The sequence below is a fragment of the Maylandia zebra genome, linkage group LG12 (genome assembly GCF_041146795.1).
Source record: "Maylandia zebra isolate NMK-2024a linkage group LG12, Mzebra_GT3a, whole genome shotgun sequence".
Classification (NCBI taxonomy): Eukaryota; Metazoa; Chordata; class Actinopteri; order Cichliformes; family Cichlidae; genus Maylandia; species Maylandia zebra.
Genome location: NC_135178.1, coordinates 27,740,404 through 27,762,722, shown reverse-complemented (window position 1 = coordinate 27,762,722; position 22,319 = coordinate 27,740,404). Strand labels below are relative to the sequence as shown.

At 39.6% G+C, this 22,319-nt stretch overlaps 1 protein-coding gene across 4 annotated transcripts in view; it reads left to right on the top strand.

The window, feature by feature from the left end:
- The window catches only part of msh3 (mutS homolog 3 (E. coli)), a 62,171-nt gene that overhangs the window by 2,647 nt on the left and 37,205 nt on the right, over positions 1-22,319 (top strand). For 3 of the 4 annotated variants that reach the window (XM_014414447.4, XM_014414446.4, XM_014414448.3), the window contains exons 8-18: positions 72-238; positions 8,626-8,735; positions 8,903-9,017; positions 9,578-9,662; positions 11,774-11,883; positions 15,020-15,152; positions 16,979-17,166; positions 17,569-17,737; positions 17,953-18,017; positions 21,851-21,967; positions 22,212-22,319. In XM_014414447.4, the coding sequence (XP_014269933.3) occupies positions 72-238; positions 8,626-8,735; positions 8,903-9,017; positions 9,578-9,662; positions 11,774-11,883; positions 15,020-15,152; positions 16,979-17,166; positions 17,569-17,737; positions 17,953-18,017; positions 21,851-21,967; positions 22,212-22,319 (1,367 nt within the window). The remainder of the gene's footprint in view (positions 1-71; positions 239-8,625; positions 8,736-8,902; positions 9,018-9,577; positions 9,663-11,773; positions 11,884-15,019; positions 15,153-16,978; positions 17,167-17,568; positions 17,738-17,952; positions 18,018-21,850; positions 21,968-22,211) is intronic. The other variant, XM_014414449.4, reaches the window with a different exon arrangement.

Sequence of the window (22,319 nt, the reverse complement as noted above, 5' to 3'; positions counted from 1 at the left end):
ACTGTCAACTTGGAGCTGTAGCTGCACATCTTTGACATCATCTGATTCACAGCATGTGTTTGTGTCTGCAGGCAGTTCAGCCCAGCACCGGCGACGTGCTTCTGGACTGTTTTCCTGACGGTCCCTCTCGCTCTGAGCTGGAATGCCGTGTCCTTAAAATCAATCCTGTCGAAATCCTGGTGCCCTCTGACCTCTCAGAGCAAACCGAGAGACTCCTGCACAGCATTACGAATGCAAGGTAATATGCTGGGAAGACACTAGAGGGCAATATATACCAATTTATTACTAAAACGTGCTGAAGCGCTGAGCTTATGTATGTGTTTACAAAGCTGTATCTGTTTGTGAGTTTGGTGTATTTCATTCTGCAGAATTAGGTTTAGGTTTCCCCGGGCAGGCAGACGGTTGTTTTATTTGAAACTCCTCAGGCTCAGTCTGGATGAGGAAATCAATGTCGGCTTGGTTCTCAGCACTCTGGATTTCACTGCAGGGATAAACAGGATCCAGCCGAGCCTTCTGTATTTTAAAAGATCATAGACATCATATGTCCCAATAAATGGTCATTTTATATCACTAGTTTTATTAAAAGAAAAAGACAGCAGTTACACACCTGCCTAGGGCTGCTCGATTATGGCAAAAATGATAATCACGATTATTTTCACTGAAATTGAGATCACGATTATTTGACGATGTTTATTTAACCCTTTAAGACCTACTATAGAACCAAGTCCACCAGAGCTTATATTATTTTTTTTACATGCTGTAGTGCCATTTGTGGGAGCATTTCAAGTTGCTATACATCAATACAACTGTTATAGCCCATATTTTAATAATATGTATGCATTAAGTCCATAGTAATTACATAAATTGCAAAAAAGTGCAATAAACTACAAAAAAAATTGAAAATCGCTTTTGTTTTGTTTACATATATTTCTACTTGGAGAAGTTTAAGAGGTTTATCCCTCAAAACTTTAAATACAATAAAGTTGCAAAAAATAGTTTACAACAACAGGAAATTTATTTTGAGTGTCTTCATAGTTTTATTTTGGAGATACAGCAATTTTTATATACTGCAGGAAAAACAAAAAACAATCCTATGATGCAAATTTGCAAAGAAAACAGCATGTGCATCATTTCACTGTGGGAAGTGTTACGAACAGCTGATAGGAACGGCAAAGCGTGTTTCTGGAATATTATGCTTTTGTTCCTGCAAGCGCTTTTTATGCAGTTTTTGCAAAGCTATATGTGGAACGAAACCGTGACCGAGGACAAGCTGATGGCATCAGATGTAAGTACAACTCCTCCGGTTTCATATGCAAAACAAATTATTGCGCTAGCTTACACGGTTCAGGTTCTACAGGGATTTAAAAATAGTTACGCAAAACGGAGCATGCTGCTCTGACCGGATTTAAAGGGTTAACAATGACTTTAAAAAAATAATATAAAATAGTGTGCAACACCACTGAAGTTTGTTTTTTTTTAACTCTCTTTTCAACCAACGGCAGTCACTCTCCAAATAACTTCTGCTTAGCTTTCCGAGCTTCCCTCGGGTCCTCTTAATCAGCGGTCTCCAACCTTTTTTGCGCCACGGACCGGTTTATGCCCGACAATATTTTCACGGACCGGCCTTTAAGGTGTCGCGGATAAATTAGGGAGGGGCTAATAATCGGCTCAGTCATTTTTAATGATCGTTGAAAGCCCAGATCGTAATCGTGATTAAAATTCGATTAATTGAGCAGCCCTACACCTGCCTACACATATTTAAAGTTCTTCCTCCAGTTCAGTCGTTTAAAAGATCAAGTTTCATAATGTGTTTTTTAATGGATTTTTTGTGTGTGTATAACTAACATGAGGCTTTGATGGTTGTAATCAGTTTAAACAAGTGCTTTACAGTTTTCCCTTTTCTCATTGGTAGGTTGGCTTCTTGTGAGATCAACACAATTTGGACTTTTCATCCACCAGAATTTAGTAGAAAAATACTCTTATAGACACATAAAGACCAACTTGAAACAGATGAAGACGCAAGTTAGCCTCAGAAAAGTTAACAGCATCAGGTTCGATTATTCCAGCGATTAGCTCATAAGGAGCATCAGAATGTCTTGAAGGTCTTGAGCTTCTCTTGAAAGCCTTAATTTATTGTCTGCAGGCTCTTGTATGAATCACAAGAACAAAAAAAGGAAAACTGAGTACATTTGTCCTTTTATTAATTGGCAGACCAACAGCACAAGCAGCAACGGTGACGCTGAGCTGAATGTAATCCATCAACCTGTTGCCTCCCATTGTGCTGCCATTCGACTCCTCTTTGCTGACAGTCTGGAGCCAGCATGTTCACACCAGTGGGGAGGAGATCCTCTGGAGGGAGCTTGTGATTGCATTATGCTGTGAAAATGAAACGAGATAGTGGGAGGGAGTGGAGTGGATTAGATTAGCAGAGGATGATTGGATAAATGGGAGAAATTTCTGCTACTTTCTTTTGTCTGACTCCTTGGCTGGGCAGATTTCTCATTACCTACTCTTTTATAATGCTAGAGACAATTTTCCTTCCTTTTTCACCACCCTCAGCTTGAATTTAATTCTAGACAATTTAGTTAATCTGTATTAATTTCTCTCTATTTCTCTTGGCTTCCTTTTTTCAGATGTCCATGTTGAGTGATTATAGTGAGACGGGCCTGTAAAGGCCAATTCAATTATTGTGTTTGAACAGCTCTGCTGTCTGGCAGTGTGTTTATCAGAGACAAGGCTCTTCTCAATTTTCAACTTATGACATAAAAGTAGAGTGCAGCTTTGTCTGTTAAGATAAGACAGATTTATTTCATTTAATGCATTTTTCTTCACTATCAATACTTCTCAGCCCATCACAGCTTTGCTTTTGACAAGTTCTCCAGTATATTCTTCTTTGCAGTTAATTGTCTCAGTTAAATTCATTAGACCAGAATAATTATACATAAATGCATAATTGATATTTTGATTATATCATGTTGCGGTTACAGTAAATACAGTAAAATACTAAGGCAAGGCCCACACTGGTGAGCAAGTTTAACTGGGTTTTCTTGGTGACAGTGTGTGTCTCTGGGGTGGGCTGATGAGATGGAACCCCTGGCAACAGGATTTGTGTCTATAGAGCGGCTGATAATGAGTCCCTTTGAGGTTGGTTGTAGCTAGGTGAAGTATTAGCTTGCTTTATTCACGCAGAGCCTAAAGTCATGAGTCATGAGTCTGGATCAGAGCAGTGACGCTGATTGAAGCGGCTAAAATGCTCAATGTCAGACGAGCATAAATGTTCTCACTATTTGAAAGATTTTAAGTTTAAGTGCTTGGCTGCTGGTAAGATCACAGTCATGTTTTAGAAGGGGTCCAAACAAGCAGACGTACACTGTGCATTTTTAAAAGTGTGTATGTCCATTTCAGTGGCTGCTCTCAGAGCTTTGGATTCACTTTGCAGTAATAGATTCTAGAGATGTACCGATCCGATATTACGTATCGGTCCGATACTGACGTAAATCACTGGCTCGGATATCGGAGAGAAATAAGAAATGTAATCCGATCCATTAAATATCAAAAAAGCACCTCACAAAATTTGTAGCCTGGGTACCAAACCGGCATTTTATCTCCGAGGAAGTTATCCCAGAGAGAAGTAAAGCAAGTGTGTAAGTTCATCTCTGAATGTTTGTAAAGCATTCCCGCATTAAGCTTAACAACTATTATATGGAGCGACTGCCTCTTCTCTCTCCTGCTGCTACTGCAATCATGAAACTGATTAATGATCAGCTGATCGGCTTTTCTGTCGCGAGTCTGTCTCTCTTCTTTGTTTTTGGATCACTTTGCACCAGAAAGAGGAAACCAGCGGCTGAACAACAGCAGAACGTTTAAGCTTGATAAGCTGTTGTTAGATTTTTTATTTAACATTACTTTCTACACCAGGATCTTTTTCTATGTAGCTGACGGCTGGTAACTGTGCAGGGGCGGATCTAGCAAAGTTTAGCCAGGGGGGCCAATAGGGCATGAACGGGGAAAAGGGGGCACAAAGACATACTTTTCTTTCTTATTATCATTTAAAATGTGTAGCTTTTAATAAATAATTATCTGAATCGTACATCCAAAGTTTTAATCTTATGTAAAATGTATAGAAGTCCATTACTGCATAGAGTAACTGTTAAGTCTAATATACCCTAGTAAGCTATAGTACTTTTTCCTTTGGGAAGGTACGATCTGTGCAGTCTGCTGTTCTGTAGAAGAAAGATGTTGAATCTATTTAATTATTCTTGAAAAATAATTTATCCATCCATTTTCATCCGCTTTGTCCGGGGCCGGGTCGCGGGGGCAGCAGCCTAAGCAAAGAGGCCCAGACCTCCCTCTCCCCAGCCACCTCCTCCAGCTTATCCGGGGGAATACCAAGGCGTTCCCAGGCAAGCCGAGAGATATAATCTCTCCAGCGTGTCCTGGGTCTACCCCGGGGCCTCCTCCCGGTGGGACATGCCTGGAACACCTCGCCCAGGAGGCGCCCAGGGGGCATCCTTGTCAGATGCCCGAACCACCTCAGCTGGCTCCTTTCGATGTGGAGCAGCAGCTGCTCTACTCTGAGCCCCTCCCGGATGGCCGAACTTCTCACCCTATCTCTAAGGGAGAGGCCAGCCACCCTTCGGAGGAAGCTCATTTCCGCCGCTTGTATCCGCGATCTCGTTCTTTCGGTCACTACCCACAGCTCGTGGCCATAGGTGAGGCCAAGCCAAAAATTATTTATTTCTGTGCATTTTTTTTCACACTGCATCAAATTAAAGTTGATTACGTCGATTAAGTATCATAGGGTGGGGGTGGTTCCCTATTTTTTTTTTGCTGGGAGTTTGCAACCCTATTAGTTTGGTTGCTTAATATTTCTGCTAAGTACTCTTTAAAATACCAGAATAGGGAGGATGGTGCAGGTTTAAGTTTATTAGACTGATCAGTATTGCTATTACTATGAAATATTTTGGGTGCAGTGTATTTTTTACATACAGGTATAACAGAATAGCTTTAGTATTGTTGTTTATTTAAACTTGAGTATGAACTTATACAAAATGCAGCAAGATATCAAAAGTTTTATTGATTAAAAAACACACTATATCGGATTCATATCGGTATCGGCAGATATCCAAATTTATGATATCGGTATCGGACATAAAAAAGTGGTATCGTGCCATCTCTAATAAGATACTAATCTGAAAACTTTAATCTGCATGCTATGCATTTTAACCTCTGATCTGTTGGTTGTAACCTTCTGCTTTTCTGATTTTCATTGATTTTTCACCATCACTGCAAACTTGGCATTACCACAAGGCATATTTTACCAGTTTTTTGCTGTGGTGTCAGGATGGTTTTGATGACTTTGTTAGGTTTTCCTCCGTAGTGTCAGAGTTGGGATTTCAAACCCTAACTCTTTTTGTCTGCGTGAAGTGTCTTTAGGAAAGATGCTAAACCCCAGGCTGCCCCTTATGCTGCCAGTGGGGTGTGCTTGAGAAGTGTCCATTTACCATCTGCTGCTATTATATGCTGCTTACACAATACTGTGCAAGTTGTAGTCCCAGTATCAAAAGTAGCATTTTTTTTCTCGTACAGTACATAAACAGGGTTTTCTGTGAGCTGATGGTACCTACAGTATAATTTGTCTACACTAGTGGCTCTACAAACAGCAGTGTAATTTTGACCTGGAATATTTCAGGATTATTGGATATTTTATGATGAAACCCTAATATAATCTTTCACACCCCAGAAGATCAGTCCTAAAGACTCTGATGATCTGTTAACCTTTTAGCCAGGAGCCCATAAACTTGATTTTTGGTGTTTTTGAGTTAAATTCCTCAACAACTGTGCATTGTTAATACACCAGTAGACTAAATCTAAACAAAGTTACCAGATCTAAAGAGTGTAGCCAATGTGGAAGTGCTTTACACCTCAATTCTTTCTAATGGCCAGCAGGGAGTGACTTCTCCAGTTGAATAGTTAACAGTTTAGTTTCTTGTGCCCTATGTTGACACTTTCCTGACGTGTTTTAGCTATGATCTCAATCAACAGGGTTTGCTGCTAGCCAGCTGCTAATGTTTCAGTTGTTATGCCCATCTTTTATATACAGTCTCTGTATGACACACAGATATTCATAGTCCCTCAGATAATGAATCATAATCACTTCGATGATTTTCTGACCTTTTCTTTTGCACTATAACCACATCAAAATGTTAACTAGTTTAGTAAATGAGTTTTTTACGTTGTTGACCTGGTTTAAAAATAATAGAATGTTGACGTTTTTTCAACTATATATCAACCTCAGAACGTTATTATTTACACTTTTGGCATAGGGGTATCAAGCCTATTTTAATTCGTGCACCACATCCAAGAGATACATTATGAAAATGGTCATATTTATGGATTCATCCACAAATATATGTTAACAGCCTAACATATTTTAAGATAAAAAGTGCAGTTTCGGTAATATATCATTGTTTTCCATATTCACTCAGACTTTTATTGTTACAAAGAAAAGTTGCTGTTGTAAATGAAAGAAACTGCTCTGTTTGTATGGCTTTTAGCTTTAACACTCTTGTTCAGATGTGGTAACACACATAGTTAATGACTTTACCCATAAGAACTGGCAATAATGCTTATGAAATTACCAGTTTGGACAACCACTCTTTAGCAGATTTATTCTTTACAACTTGGGACACAAAACTTATAAATACAGCCATCTTTATCTGCACACATTTTCATTTGAGCCCATGCAGCAGACTCTACTGGCACCTTCAGGCTGTATATTTGACATCCTTTGTTTAGTTCAAAATGATAAGAGCTGCTGTGCTGGCTGCAGACTCTTTCTATTGTTTAGATGAAATGAAATCCGATCCAATCAAAGCTCTCTGTAATTTAGATATCAGCTGAGTCGAGACGAGTTATGAAGAAGTCAAACCCCCAGTTGTTTGTTTCTTTAGTTTCCTACAACCCATCTTCACCTTGGTGGGTCCTGTTAGGGATTCTGCAGAGATGCAACGCTGCACTCTCATCCGAATCGATACCTGCAGTTGTCGCTTTTCTTGTAAATCTCAAAATATTTTTTGATTTTTTAAAAAAAAAAGGTTAAGGCTGTGAGTTGTACATTATGTCGTCTATTGATCATTTTACATAATTCTTACTCCCAGTCCAAACAGTAGCTGAAGTGAAATATGATGAAGTAAGTAAGTGTGTGTGTGTGTATGTGTGGGCATTAGTCCAGAGCCACGTGTTTGCCTTGGTTGCCCTGGCAACAACTGTGCAGACAAAGTAACAGAGTCCTTGAAAGCAGCAGTGCCAAAAGAGTGAATATAGCAAAACGGAGATCCTCCGACGGATCTCCGTTTTGCATCGAGGAAATGCAGTGAAAATGTGTTCAGGTGTGTGTGACTGAGGTTTGCATTTCTGTGTATAGACTCTAGTTAAACAAAAGGATGGCTGGAACATGCAGTCCAGCTATGTGAATGTTTTTCTCTCAGAGGAAGATGTTCTTGAAGTCTTGAGCCTCCTTGTATTTCTTTATACTTTTCCAAAGAGCCAGACTTTCTTATAATTTATTAAAGTGGTCTTGAGCTATAGTTCTCCAGCCTCTCTGAAGGGCTTTCAAAGTTTTTCTTTGGACTTGACTTTCTCTCATTTTCAAATTAGTTCTTGAAGTTGACCATTTTCAGGGAATGTTTTTCTTGATTGTTCAGCCACTTAACACCAACTAATGACTCAAAAGCAAAAATTAAAGTCACCAAACTCGATGGATGAAACAGTTGTGCCTACGCATAACAATATACCGAAGAACCTTTTTGACCCTTCAGCTGATCCATCTACTATTGACTGGAATCGTCATCATAAATGGGCTCAATGGCTGTTAAGGAGCCATTCTTAAAGAAGGGAATTAGGGAGAAAAGGCTGAGCTATGCCAAATTATAGAAGGACTGGACTTACAACTACTGCAACAGGTCTTATGAACCCAAATCTTCATCGATATGCACAGAGATGGCAAAGAGAGACATGTAACAATTAGTGTCTGCAGCAAACTGTAAAACACAGTGGAGGTGTGGTTTAGGGATGCATTTCAACCAGTAGTGCTGGGAATCTTGTCAAAATTGTTGACATATATGGACAGAAAAACACACAATTGAACAGTATCAGTCTGGGATTGGCCTCCCCAGAGTTCTACTTCATTAGTAAACAGTGATTATCTCAAAATAGAGCAAAACAAAGGGCAGCTAGCATCCAAAGAAAAGCTTTGAATCTCCCTTGACAAGCTTGGAGAACGATTCCTGAAGACTGCTTAAAGAAATTACACGCAAGCTTGCCTTAGAGAGCTCAGGCTATGTTGAAGAATAAAGGGGGTTCATACCAAATATTGAATTTCAACCTCATAATTGTTTAGACTTTGTGTACTGTGTTTCCATTTATGTTTGTACCTGTATCAATAAATCACTGCCCGTGTTTCTCATTTCTTAAGAGAAATGTTAAGAAATAATAGTAGTTCAAGACTGTTGCACACAGTATTGTATATATTCTTTATCTCTGTATCTGTACAGTCACTAATCTCTGATATTAATGCTGTTGTGTTGTTATAAATAAATAAAGTTTGTGATTGTTTTCCTTCAGCGCTCAGGCTGACGACAGAGTCAGAGTAGAGAGGAGGGACAGCGCTGAGTTTGAGTTTGCCTCGGCAATGAACACAGTCACCTCGTTCTACTGTCACATCCAGGCGAAAGGTGTGTATGCTTGTGTCACTGCAACGCTTTTATTTTTCCTGTTACACTATGATCGCCTCAGTTACTCACATCCTGTCATTGAGAGCACAGTAGATGTGTCTGAGGAGTGGGCTCATGACTCATGGCTGTGTGTTGATGTTGCATGTTTTTATGTGTGTGTCCTCCAGGCTCTCGCTCTCTGTCGAGCGTCGCGTCCCTGGAGAGCCCAGTGATCAGCTGTCTGGGGCCGCTCATCCAGTACCTTCAAGAATTCAACTTGGAGCGAGTTCTTAGAAGTGAAAGGTACATGAAAACAAACATTCAGCAACATAGCCTGCGACTGTATTCATCCATTGTTTCCACTGAGCAGACAAAAATATAATTTTCAGGTTTTAAAATTCTGTTATCAATAGTTTTTTGTAGTTTTAAAGCAAAAATTCTTAAGCTAACATTCGTTGGTTTCCATTTTGCCAGCTTTGGTTCTTTTCTTCGACTTTCGACCAATCAAGACAAGATATTTGGATATGTCACTGTAGAATCTGGGAACGTGTTGTGGATATTTTTTTTGGTTCTGTTCTTTGACATTTCAGATAGATACTGAAAGATCAATCGATACATTAATCTATACTGAAAATGATTGTTATTTCCTTCCCTGGTTCTGGCATTTCCTAGGGATTAACAGGTTACGTGTAACAAAAAGAATGACAGTATTGTTTTATTTTAAATCTTATTTTACATTTGATGTGAACACCAGTGTTTATACGCCAGGAAAGGGAAAATAATATCTTGTATTACTTTAATCCCTGTAATAGAAACAAAATGTCATCATGCTATATTTTTATATGAGTTTGTACTTCCTGCAGCTCCTTCCGCCGTCTGACCTGCGAGTCGGAGATTATGACTCTGAGCGTTGGCACTCTCCGAAATCTAGAAATACTCAACAATCAGGTAAATATTCACATCTGAGCTGGAAGTCTTCACCACTGATTAAACATAACAAAGGGTGATGGCTGTCTCTATGATAAATGGTTTGCACTGCACCGTACAGTATAGTCCTCTGGTGTGTAGTAATCGGTAAACGGAAACATCTGCACCAGATTTTCGTCTGGCAGGTTCAGCTATTTGAATCGCATTGGCCATCAGCATTACACAGCGTGTAAACGTTTCCCTTTCAAAGCAATGTTGTTGGTAGTATATTTTAAAATGTTTTGATCAAACCTTTACATTGTTAGCTTAGTAATCGCATTGCAATTGGCTATCATTACACCAGGCAAAGTCAAAATTTGAAACTTGTGTGTCTTTTGCTTTGACGCTCCATTTAAATCAGTCTGTAGTTGTTATGTCTGCTGTGCAAGTTTGACTCACAACCAAGCCTCAACACCACTGCTATAGCTATTGAATAACAATACACTGCTCAAAAAGGAGCTGTAGGAACTGCCAGCATAGTCTCAGCACATGAGGCAGGGTGTTGTAAGGCCCCAGGATTTAACCCGGGACCTACTGCACCAACATAAAGTCTGACAATGGGGCCAAGGATTTCATACTGAAACTTAATGGCTGTTAGGATATCATTGCTTAACCTGTAGAAGTCTGTGTCCCTCCTTGGACATGACCAGCACTGACCTAACACCGGTCATCCTGAGCGATGTTATAACATTTACCACAGCTTCTCAATACCAATCGGGTTCCACGGTGCTGGGCAGTGAGTCACTCCCCCATTCTCTTGAGATTGTGCTGTGAGACACAGCAGACCTTCTGGCAATGACATGTATTGAAATTTAATTGACTTGATGCTACACACTTAAAATGTTTTTTTTTATACTTTTCTTAAACAACAAGATGTGATGAACATTTCCTGGATTTGGCTCATGAAACAAAAACTATACCTGATTTAAATTTGATCAATCATTGTCCCATTGTCTGACTGGAACTACTGGTCTTTTTAGATTGGTGCTTACAAATCCTGTTTTGTCGCCTTGCTTTTGCCTAATTTTCATTTAAGAGAAATTGAGGTGAGGTCTAGATTGTGGTGATTGGTAAAAATAAAAAATCAATTTCCTGTGTGCGGGTGCATGATAGCTCTCCAAAGGAATAGACTTCACTGAATCCTATTGCTCACCAAATGGTACAATATTGACAGTCTAACCAATGAATATGGGGGTTGTAGGAGCAAACTTAGCAAGTTCAGAGGATGCTTTGTCTGTGCTTGAACCCTTTTTGATTGAAAACCTCTAAAAACTGGTCTGTTTTAGAGACCCAGCTATGATCTTTCAAATGAAAGGAAGACCACTTGAAAAAGCACCCCCCCCCCCCAACACACACACACACACACACACACACACACACACACACACACACACACAAACAAAAAACAACAAAAAAGAAAAAAATAAACGGATCTTTGCTGTTCACTCAAGTTTGAGATCCAAGGTGTAACTGCAAGTGGAAGTTGATATAAGAACTCAAACCAGCGTTCCTCCCTGTCCAGGATGTGTACATCCTCATCATTGAAAGAGTGTCCACTGGCCTGTAGGTGTAAATAGACTGTGGAGTCCTGGCCTGAAGAGTTAGCTCTTCTGTGTTGCTTTACTTGAATCAACCTTTTTGTTACTCTGAGCTTTAATCACAGCTGCACATGGTCATCTGGCAGGTGTGTTGATACGTCCCAGATTTAACGACTGAAAAATCTTTTTAAGGCTATTGAGATTGTTGTTAGAAAATTAAAGATCTACAGTCAGTTATAGTTACACAAACTGTAAAAAAAAATGAATGGATAGTTAAGTTGAACTGACATTTCAGCCATAACAAAAAGTCTCGTTCGGTTTACTTGTGTGTGGGTGACGACTCAAAGGTTCAGCTTGACTCTGCTGCTACGCCATTTGCGTCACGTGTCACATATGGAGTTCAAGATCAGCTCAAGCCTCCTACCATGTCTGCTAGTGGCTTACACCATTTGTTCACCTCATATTTCCTTCTCCTTACTATTTTTTTTTCTTAGAATATGTTGGCAACCATTAACGTACATTTAAGCTTTTTTATGTGTGCTCTTTCCATCACAGACAGATGGTAGTGTGAAAGGAAGTCTGTTGTGGGTGTTGGACCACACTCGCACTCCGTTTGGAAGGAGACTAATGAGGAAGTGGGTGAGCCAGCCCCTTACAGACCTGCAGTGAGTATAGAATACACTCTGACACGTGATGGAGCATGATTGTCAATACCGATTCAGCTTCAGTGTCCGTTCTTATCATTTAGTTTTTCAGTGCTTCAAACTTTATTTCCATGCAGCTTGGTCTGCGTTGTGAGGCTCTCTGGATCACAGAACCACAGTGAAGGACTCTGAGGCAGCACTAATGCCACTTTCATGTCACATGTGATAACTGGCTCATATTAGAACGATGCCTGTGATAATCATTTTCAGGCACTGTGGCTCAGTGGTTAATACTGTTGCCACACACCAAGAGGGGTCACAGGCTTCACATTTCTCCAATTGTTCTGTGTGTTTCCTCCAGTAGCTCCAGTTTATCCTGCCATCAGACACATGCTGGGTTAATTTTTCTGTCTCTGTGTCTCTGGCCAGGACACAGGCTTACAGCTAGAATCGGTCCCTGGGCATTGCACACAGGCTGCTCACTGTTTCACTTATTAGGATGGGTTAAATGCTGGCAGTAAATTTCCTTATTGGATTTAACAAAGAATGATATATAATAGTATGTAATCATCTCAGAAGTTTGGTTTTAATTACCTGACATGAGATAAATGTGAGATTTTCAGGCACATTTGCATCTCCCCCCCAAAAATATATGATTTTCCTCTTGAGGATTACACATGACGAACGGGTCTTGAATCTTGAATCTCCTGAGCTCTTTCCCCCATTAATGCTACCCTGACATTTAACAACCTCCCATGTACGCTTGATGACGCGTTTCGACACCTCATTGTATATCAATAAAGATTTGGTTTGACAACTATTAGAGTAGTTTCCAGGTTCCAAGAGTCGCTGCACGGGCGGAGACCACCCTCAAACTTCTAATGCACATCCACTTATTTTGTTTTATAAACAAGCCTGAAATATTTTAAACTATCCATCCATCCATCTATTTGCTTCTGCTTATCCTTTTCAGTCTGTCGCAGGGCTAACACACAGAGACAACCATTCGCGCTCACATTCACTCCCACTTGCAATTTAGATTGATCAATTAACCTATCCCCGCAAACTGCTTTGGATGGTGGGAGGAGGCCGGAGTACCCGGAGGGAACCCATGCAAACATGGGGAGAACATGCAGAAAGACATGACCCCAGTAAGAAAGACTCCGGCCTGATGGAATTGAACTCAGGAGCTTCTTGCTGTGCGGCAACAGTGCTGCCCTATTTTTAAAATAGTTTTGAAAAAAGTGCCAAGGGTTATTCCCAGTAGGTTTTAAAGCTGGTAATAGAGTTAAAAGAGTTAATAGATTGCACTTACTAGGAAATGTCCTCCAGACTCATACGTAAGGAACAGCTGTTGGAGCACCTCAGTGCCAGGACCGGTGTTTGTCAGGAGCATCTGCTCTCACCTTTTGCTGTACTTTTCATTCTGGTGATATAGTGGAGAATGTCTATGCAAGGAAAATGGAATGGCATTTATGGACATTGTGGGCACAACTGGATGATCTCGACTTGGGTGATGACCTGGCCAGATGTAGGCGATAACTGCACACCTGGCATCAACATCAGCAGGAATAGATCTCACTGTCAACAAAGGCAAAATAAAGATCATGAGGATTAGGATGGAGCACACTAGCCCCATCACAGTAGCAGGACAGCTCCTAGAAAAGGTCAATTCCTTCACCTAGCTGGGGTGCATAGTGAACACACAGGGTGGAATGGATGTGTGAGGCAGGCCTTTGTTAATAATATTAATGTTTGCTTGGCGGCCTGCATCCCAGTCCAGGACTCACGACTGTGATGAAAATTATAACCAGCTCCACATTTTCATTTATTTATTTATTTAGAATAAAATAGCTGCTCTCACATATAAATATGTAAGTGTTGTTTGGGAGGATATATGGCAGAGCAGCTGTTTCTCTTTTTAGAGAGACTGTGGTGTGAAAATACATACAAATATGTTTTGGAGGTGACTTCCTTAAATAAAAGCACTGCTGAGGACACACAGCAGTACCTCTCCAGTTCTCTGTAGTGTTTTTAAGTGTGTGAACATTTTCTCTGTGTGTGGCCCTCCCTCTGCCACTGGGCAGGGATTATTGCTGTGGATAGAGCACTGCTTTCAGATTATACAGATAGCTCCTCTAGAGACTTTCAACATGAATAAAACCCAGATTACTCCCAGGTACATTAATTCCAAGATACAGAGCACAGCAGCGCATTGAACAGACACTTGTGGGCATGTGCACGTACACACTCGCACAATAGTGTGATCTGTGATGTCCGATTTATTACATCACTAAGCTTCTTTTGATCTGCTTTTTCAGTCCATTTTTTTCTGGATGCTTACGCTTACAGAAAGGCCTTACTGTGGACTAAAAAGCATTTCATAGAGGACTTTAATATGAGGCTTTTTTCTGCATTTTATAAACAAAACTGTTTCAGTGATTTTCGTCATGTCGTTAAATCCATAGCTTTAGTAGTTCACCTGGCCCAAATGCAGAATTTTTCATTTTCCAAATGTTTAAATTTAATAAGCATATCTTAATCTTCTTAGCGTCAACCACATCTACAGAGGTCAAAGGTCTTGTAAGGTCACTGGGGAAATGAAGCTACAAGCAGCTGTACCTTCATGAGTGCTGGTTTGTGCAGTCGAGGGATTTTATTTAGGCCACGTAGATGTCTTCAGCTGAGCGCTCTTCAGTCTTCAGTTATTTAAAGTGACTTTACACGTTAAAGAACTGCGACTGCAGTTCTTGGTGCAGTAGTACAGGTTGCAGTCACAGTGTTAAGTTGGTGATTTGGGTATTGGATTAACGTTTTCTATGAATACTTGTATCTTTTAAACATTTGGTCACCTTTGTTTGCTTTGAATGTTCTTGAAAATTTGACACATTTTTAGACGTAAGGCGCAAGTGTGAATCTACATAGAAACTAATCAGGGACACTTTGGCGCTTATTTGTTTCATGTGTAAATCAACTTTAAGGAAACCCATTTATCTCAATCAGAACTGATCAGCTTTCCAAATGACACGTTTCTTTTGGTGATGATGAGCCTGATGAGAACATTTACATTTCTTTCAACTCTTTCTTATCCTTGCTATCTTCTTAATTTCTGCAAGTCTTTTCTTTCTTTCTTACCTTTTCTTTCATGAAACTGCAGGTCTATATCCGAGAGGCAGGATGCGGTGCAGGAAATCCTGGAGTCGGACTCGCTGACTCTAAATTCCATTCGATCCCTGCTGTCACGTCTGCCAGACTTGGAGCGAGGCATCTGCAGCATATATCACAAAAAGGTAAAAGAACACAAATAAATAACTTGGATAATGTTTATTATATTTTATCACAATTTTTGTGGCATTGTTGTTGAATCCTGTAGGATACGAGAACAGGCGGGTTTAATAAATGGATGATAGTTTTAAAATTAGCATCGTTAAATAATCATCTTTATATTGAACAAGACAACTCGGATCATAATTTTTGCAATAATCCTCCAGCTCTAACAGCAGGGGGACAACATTTGTGAAATAATTCCTCTCGTTGGTTTGCATAGAAATGAAAGGCAAGAAGATTTTCTTCTTTCTTTCACTGACATTTTATCTGTTTCTCTCTCTCTTTTTATGGCACGCTTGATTAACAGCAGGGAGCAGCCTCCTGTGTGGCGCTTACCTGATTGTTTGACACAGTCTCATTTCCCATCTGACCCATTTTTGAAATGTCAGAAGGCTTCATCTTCTGTGTGTGTGTGTGTGTGTGTGCGTGTGTGCGTGTGTGCGTGCGTGTGTTTGCAATAATGAAAAAAGACACTTTGTTTCTGACCTTGATGTCTTGTTTCATGTTCAGCTTTTGGATTCCTTCATCTGTTGCTGAAAGAAAATGATCAAATGTCATTTAACGCACACATACACTCAAACACCCATGCATACACACACGCAGCAGACACACAGAGGGGCCTTAATTGTCATTTTGCCCATCTGTAGATAAATGGGCCTGTGTGTAATGGCTTGTGTCTCCACGGCTCCACTGACATAATGGGAGAGAGGGCATGCCTGTGGCCTCTAGTAGCTGCCTGTTTGGGTCCATAAAAGAGCAACACGGGGGCAGGAGCATTAAAACTGCAGCATGTGATTAATACCATAAACCACTGTCACTGTGACCTCTCATTAACCCGAGGGTCAAGACTTGGTACTATACAGTAACATTGCTAATGGCAATAGAAGGTCAGTATAATCTACATTATCACTGATTGATTACTCATTAATTCTATTTAGTCTGAAATGATTGGCACTTTTATTTTTAAAGACGCAACACTGATCTTGAAGAAATATAAGAAGTTATTGATTATAGGCTGCTTTGTTTTCTATACTGTGGATTATCAGTGATTCCCAAGACAGCTGCCGTTTGCAGATAATAAAATGTATCATTTGCTTCTTAATAGATGCTAAATAGCACCAGCCAAGTCCTGTATCTACATTTCTATTTTTTTATTGTGTAATACAGCAAATATAGTATGATGCATATTGAAGGGTAGTGTTTTATTTTCTTGATGCTTTGTTGTGAAGACGTGCAGTCGGTGCTGCTTGTAGTGAGTGGTGTTTTCTCACAGCCTTTGGATGTAATATATGACTATTCTTTAAGCTCGGCTGCTGGCCAGCGCGGATAAGATTTAATGATGTAATCTTCCTGCCTTACAGAGTACCCTGATAATACAACACACTTACAAACATGAATATACAGTACTGTGCAAAAGTCTTGAGTCACGAGTGGTTTCTTTATATTTGCTTCCAAAGAGCCAGGCTGGTTTTTTGATAGTGGTCTTGAGTAATAGGTCCCCAGAGTTTCTGAAGGTCTTTTAAATTTTTACTTTGATCACGGGTTGCTTTTTCGCTCATTTTGATTCCAATCCTTAAACCTGACCATTTTATGAAGAATATTTATTAACCCTAACCCCCTAAAGATAGAAAAAAAAAAAACCCCCACCCAACTCAAGTGATAAACCAATATTGCATCTATGCAACAAACACAACTTGGCAAAGGACCAATTTGAAATAGTTTTTTAGCCACTTTGGTACATACTTAGTAATGTTTTTGCTTGTTTTGTTTTTTTTGCACATCTTTCCAGTCTTCTACTCAGGAATTTTACCTCATTAGTAGCAGTCTTTCTCGCCTGGGGCTGGAACTGCAGACTTTGCTACCAGCCATGCGTTCCCAGATCAGCTCAGGGCTACTTCGAAGCCTTCTGTTGGACACTCCAGACCAGCTGATTCCAGCCCAAAGCTTCCTAAAGGTGCTCAATGAAAAGGCAGCCAAGTAAGTATCCAGCAGCACAGGTGTGGAACTGACAGAAGCATAATTTAGATTGCTTGATGTGTGTTGGGTTATTATATTTTACTTAAATGCAAAAAATATATATCTGTTAAAGAGAAAATGAATTCTCAACGGTGCAATCAGAAAAACAACACAGCATCATAAAACTGGGCTGACAAATGTAAGATATGGCACAGTGGGAGATGCCTGCTGTCACTCCATAAATGTATGACCAATAGTTGGCATACAGTATGAGAGAGGAAAAGGCCTCCTAGTGTCACATGGATAATTCTTTTCCTCAGTTTTCATCATTGAAAGGTCAAGCTGACCACAGGCTCATCTCTTAGAAAATGCGCTGCGATATATTACCAGTAACAGTCACATTTGGACTGTGTATTTGTGCAGGTCAGGGAACAAGACGGAGCTATTCTCAGATCTGTCTGGATTCCCAGTGCTGCAGGAAAGAATGGAGCAAATCCAAACTGTCCTCCGTGAGAGTCAAGACCACCGCAAAGACATCCGTCTGATACTAAAGGCCCCCGCGCTCGAATATACGACTGTTTCTGGACAGGAGGTGTGTGTGTGTGTGTGTGTGTGTGTGTGTGTGTGTGTGTGTGTGTGTGTGTGTTGCTGGAAGTGAAAGAAAGGTGGGAGACTCAGCAACAGTGATGGTCTGATGTCTGTGTTTTTGTGTCTGGTTGCCAGTTTTAATCAAGAGTGACACATTATTTTCCCTGTCTTCTCTGGTCTTATTTATCAGTTCTCCTCCTCTTTCTCCTCTGCCCTCAGTTTCTGATTGAGGTGAAGAACTCAGTTTCATCCATTGTTCCACCTGAATGGGTCAAAATCAGCAGGTCAGCTCACTCACCTCTGCATTACAAACAACACTTACATGTACTATTTTTTTTTTTAGCATTGATTTTAATATTCATTGTGTGATGTCAAAAATCACATCTGACTTATCTAACTTGGATTGCACAATAGAAATATTGTTGGGCAATTTTTCTAAAATAAATGCTGTAAAAAACTTTTTTTCCCATAGCACATTTAAAACTAAAGCGCATTAGACAAAAAAGAAAAAGAGTAAACAAATAACTAAACAGTGATCAGAAAAGATTGAGAAGGAGACCTTAATGATGAGGGAGTATTTGAATGCTGCACGTCGAAGACATTTGAAGGTGTGAGACCATCTAAGGCTTTAAACACAAACAGTGACACTATTTAATGGATTCTGTGATGCACAGTAGACCAGTGGAAGTCTGCTAACATCTGAGCCAACTGCTGCACTAAATGCAGAAGAGATGATTGACTAACTCCAGTACACAGTGTATTACAATAGTCCAGTTTAGATGTAACATAGGCATGTTTCCCTTAGCTCTATTGAGGAGTTAGCATATTTGAGCTTACTTTTTTTTTTTTTTTTAACTTTAGCACTACTGATTAGAGCCAGACTGATGTATTGATGGGCTCATATTATCTGATGGTATAATGGCCAATAAATGAAAATTTGAAAAGTAAAGAAGAGACGGAAAGCACACTTCAACCATGCTATGAGTGTTGTCGTTGCAAATAACTGCAGCTTCCCTGTTGGCAGTACCACAAACAACAATCAGCTGATTCAAGCAGGGTGTAAACAAAAAATTAAATAATTCAGTTTAAGAAATCAGAGCATTCTGTTTATTTTTGTGTCTTGTCTGGATTTTTAAATGACCAAATATTAGCATTAATCTTTAAAATCCTGGGTCCTGTTTAAGATCTGTTTCATTTACACTCTGCTACAATTTTTTCTTGTTTGTTTGTTTTTCGAGCAGCATATGAATAAGAAAAAAACAAACTGTTGCACTGATTTGCAAAAAGCCCAATTTTAACTAAGAGTAGTGAAAAAATGTGAAATGTTTTGTTTTTTGAAAAATGATGCTTAATTTAACACACTTGTGAAACATTCAGCCTCTCTGGGATGCTCTTTGTAACTTACCATTTGCAAATTAACTAAATTAATTTTGAGTTGGTTCACCGGGTGTGTTTCATTTGTGACCCTCCCCCAAGTCTTTAAAAAACATTTTGCCGGTGTCACATTCAAAATGAGCATTTATTACTAAATACAAATCAAGTTTCTGAGTTTAAACATCTGATATGTTGTATTTTCAGTATGTATTGGGTAATTCATTTATGAAGACTGCTTTTCAGCATGAACATGGCACGGGAAGCCCTGAATCCCTGACCTTTGCCCCCAGAGGCTGAAACATGTGGTAGCCAAAGATTCCTAGATTGTCATATTATAAACCTTTGTCATATTGTAGGTAAGTGGTTTACAAAGACCTCTGGTCCTTCAATGGGTTGCAAGATAAATGTGAGGATTTTCAAAGGTCCTGCAGCTGAATGGATTCTTTAGGGTCTGAACAGACAGATGGGATTGGCAAAAATGAATTTTTTGCTGGAATAATAAAGGTCCTTGGTGTTCAAGAAAGGTAGAGTGGTGGACAGATCAATATTATCAATAGTAAACCTATGAATTTCAGCCATCTGCAGGATGCCATTAACGATCAGCAAAGACCACCTGCAAGGAGCTTAATGGTTATGTAAATGTCATAGTCCTTTACAGAAAGACTCTGAGGGTCCCTTGAAATTCATCAGAGGGGACCGGAAGCTTTTGTAAAGGGGAGAACTGTGCTACTGTGAAATCCCAGACTCTAAAGTCACTGGGGCAGAGATAATAACCAGCAAAGAACAGCAAAAATTGGTTAACAGAGAGTGCTGGATGGAGTGGTATCCAATCAAAGAACAGGCGGGGGAATCTAGCCAAGGCACCAATAAGCAGATCAGCACTAGGGCTTCACAATTCAGTGATCAAAAGCTGAGATGTTAACTGAAGTTACCTCATACTTTTGGGGAATTTTTCTGTGGACTTACAAGACAGAAGAATACATTTTTGAAAGTTTGTGGCCCTTATATATCTTGTGTTAAAACTAACACAGCATTTCTTAAAAGAACGTTAAACCTGAAGGAGAATATCCAGCCATCAGTTTGTCCCTGATGGGATCCACTTGAGTTATGGACAGAAAGAACAGTGATCTGAAACACCTCTGAATGGCTACATTAAAAAAAAAAAAAGATTTTGGAGTAGCTTGTCAAAGTCCGGATTTTAATCTGACTAAGATGCTTTGGCATTTTAATTTATTTATTTAAAAGGGACAGCGTATATTAATAAACATATCACTGTAAATATTCCAGAATTAGCCAGAGGCCTGTTTTTCTCCTGTAGTCCCTGGCAAGTCAAAAACAAACAAAACACCCCATCAGACAAGAACACATAAAATTACAACAATAAAATCCACAGTACAAAGAACAATACAATAAAACAGCGCAGGACAACAAATACATATGAAAGCATACAGATCAAATATGACATATTAGCATAAAATGACTGATCACAGATCTGATTTCTCTGTAGCCATCATTTGAGATGTGTGTGATGAAAGATTGTAAATTCTCTTATTACAGCTGGCATATTATTCCAAATCTCACTACCTTTAACTGTTAACGCCTGATTGCTACATATTATATGTCTAAGAGGCCTTTACTAGAGGCTCTGGTTACTCTTAATATTGATATTAAGAGTTAAGAATTCTGATATTCAATTTTAACATTAACAAACTCACCCAATGAGGGTGGAGCAAGTCCATGTTGGTTCTTATAAATAGGACAAGCAAATGTATTCATTTATTTATTTTTTAAATTTCAAACTTAAGCTATTGTATTTTTGAAGTATGAGACGATAATGGGTGGGGAAAAAGCGTTAAGATGTTTCTGCTGGTTCTAAACTAGTAATACTTACCATGGACCAATTAGTGCAACAGTATTCTATATTAAAAAAGATCATAGAGTAGAAAAACCTTATAGCTACATTTACTGGCAGTGATGATCTAATTTGCGTGAAATTGTGCAGGCTGACATTAATGTTTTTAGACCTTAAACAGGCCTTTCCTGCTCAAAAACCCTTCAGTGTGGCTGAATTCAAACAATTCTGCACAGCAAAGTGGGCCAAAATTCCTCCCCAGTGATGCAGTATATTACAAACACTTGATTGCAGATCTTGCCTTCAGGGGTGTCACAACCAGTTTTGGGGTAATTACATTTTGCTACTGGGCCAGGTAGGTTTGGATAGCCTTTTTCAATTAATAAATTAAATCATCATTTAAAAACTGCATTTTGTATTTATTTGATGATCTGAAACATGTGTGACAAGTCTGCCAAGAAAACAAAAAAAAAGAGACCAAGAAAGGGGCAAGCCTCACTGTAGGTTTGTGAAGTGTAGGATTTAGCAGGTGGCCTGCTAACGAATAATATGCGGTAGTATCAAGAGATCTTTCATTACAGTGTTATTACAGTACACAATACATATTGCAACACAAAATTACATTTATTTTCCATGTTTTTGCATTAAGTTTAATCTGGTCATAACCCAAGTAGATATGCAACAAGTTGTCTCTTCGTTTTAAGGGGGCACAGAATTACATACATGGTGTCCAGCAGTTATCAGCACTTGTGTAAAAGTGGTTTTAAATTAATTTCTTTTTAGTATACTACACTCCTCTTATATGCTAAAATCCAGTAGTTTAATTCTTCACTTCAGTCCATTTTTTGCCTTGCCTTCTGTACTTCACGTTTACCCCTGTCTCCTCTGCAGCACCAAGGCAGTCAGCAGGTATCACTCTCCTTTCCTGGTGGACCGCTACAAGAAGCTGCAGCAGCTCCGAGAGCAGCTGATGCTGGACTGCCAGAGGGAGTGGACCAATTTTCTGGAGTATGACAGACACACACACACACACACACACACACACACACACACACACACACACACACACACACACACACACACACACAAATGCAACTCAGCTGGGAAAAAAATCTGAAAACATGCCAGTCTGTGGTTCAGAGGTATGCCTCCACAGCTCTCAGCCTGCCAGAATTAGTCTGTTTTAGTCAAGTACACCGTCAGTGCTGTCTACTCAGAACACTTCAAAATCTCTTTTTCTCTCTCTCTACAGTCAGTTTGGGGAGCACTACCACACCATGAAAAGGGCTATTAGTCACCTAGCAACCATGGACTGTCTCTTTTCATTGGCTGAGGTGGCTAAACAAGGGGACTATTGCAG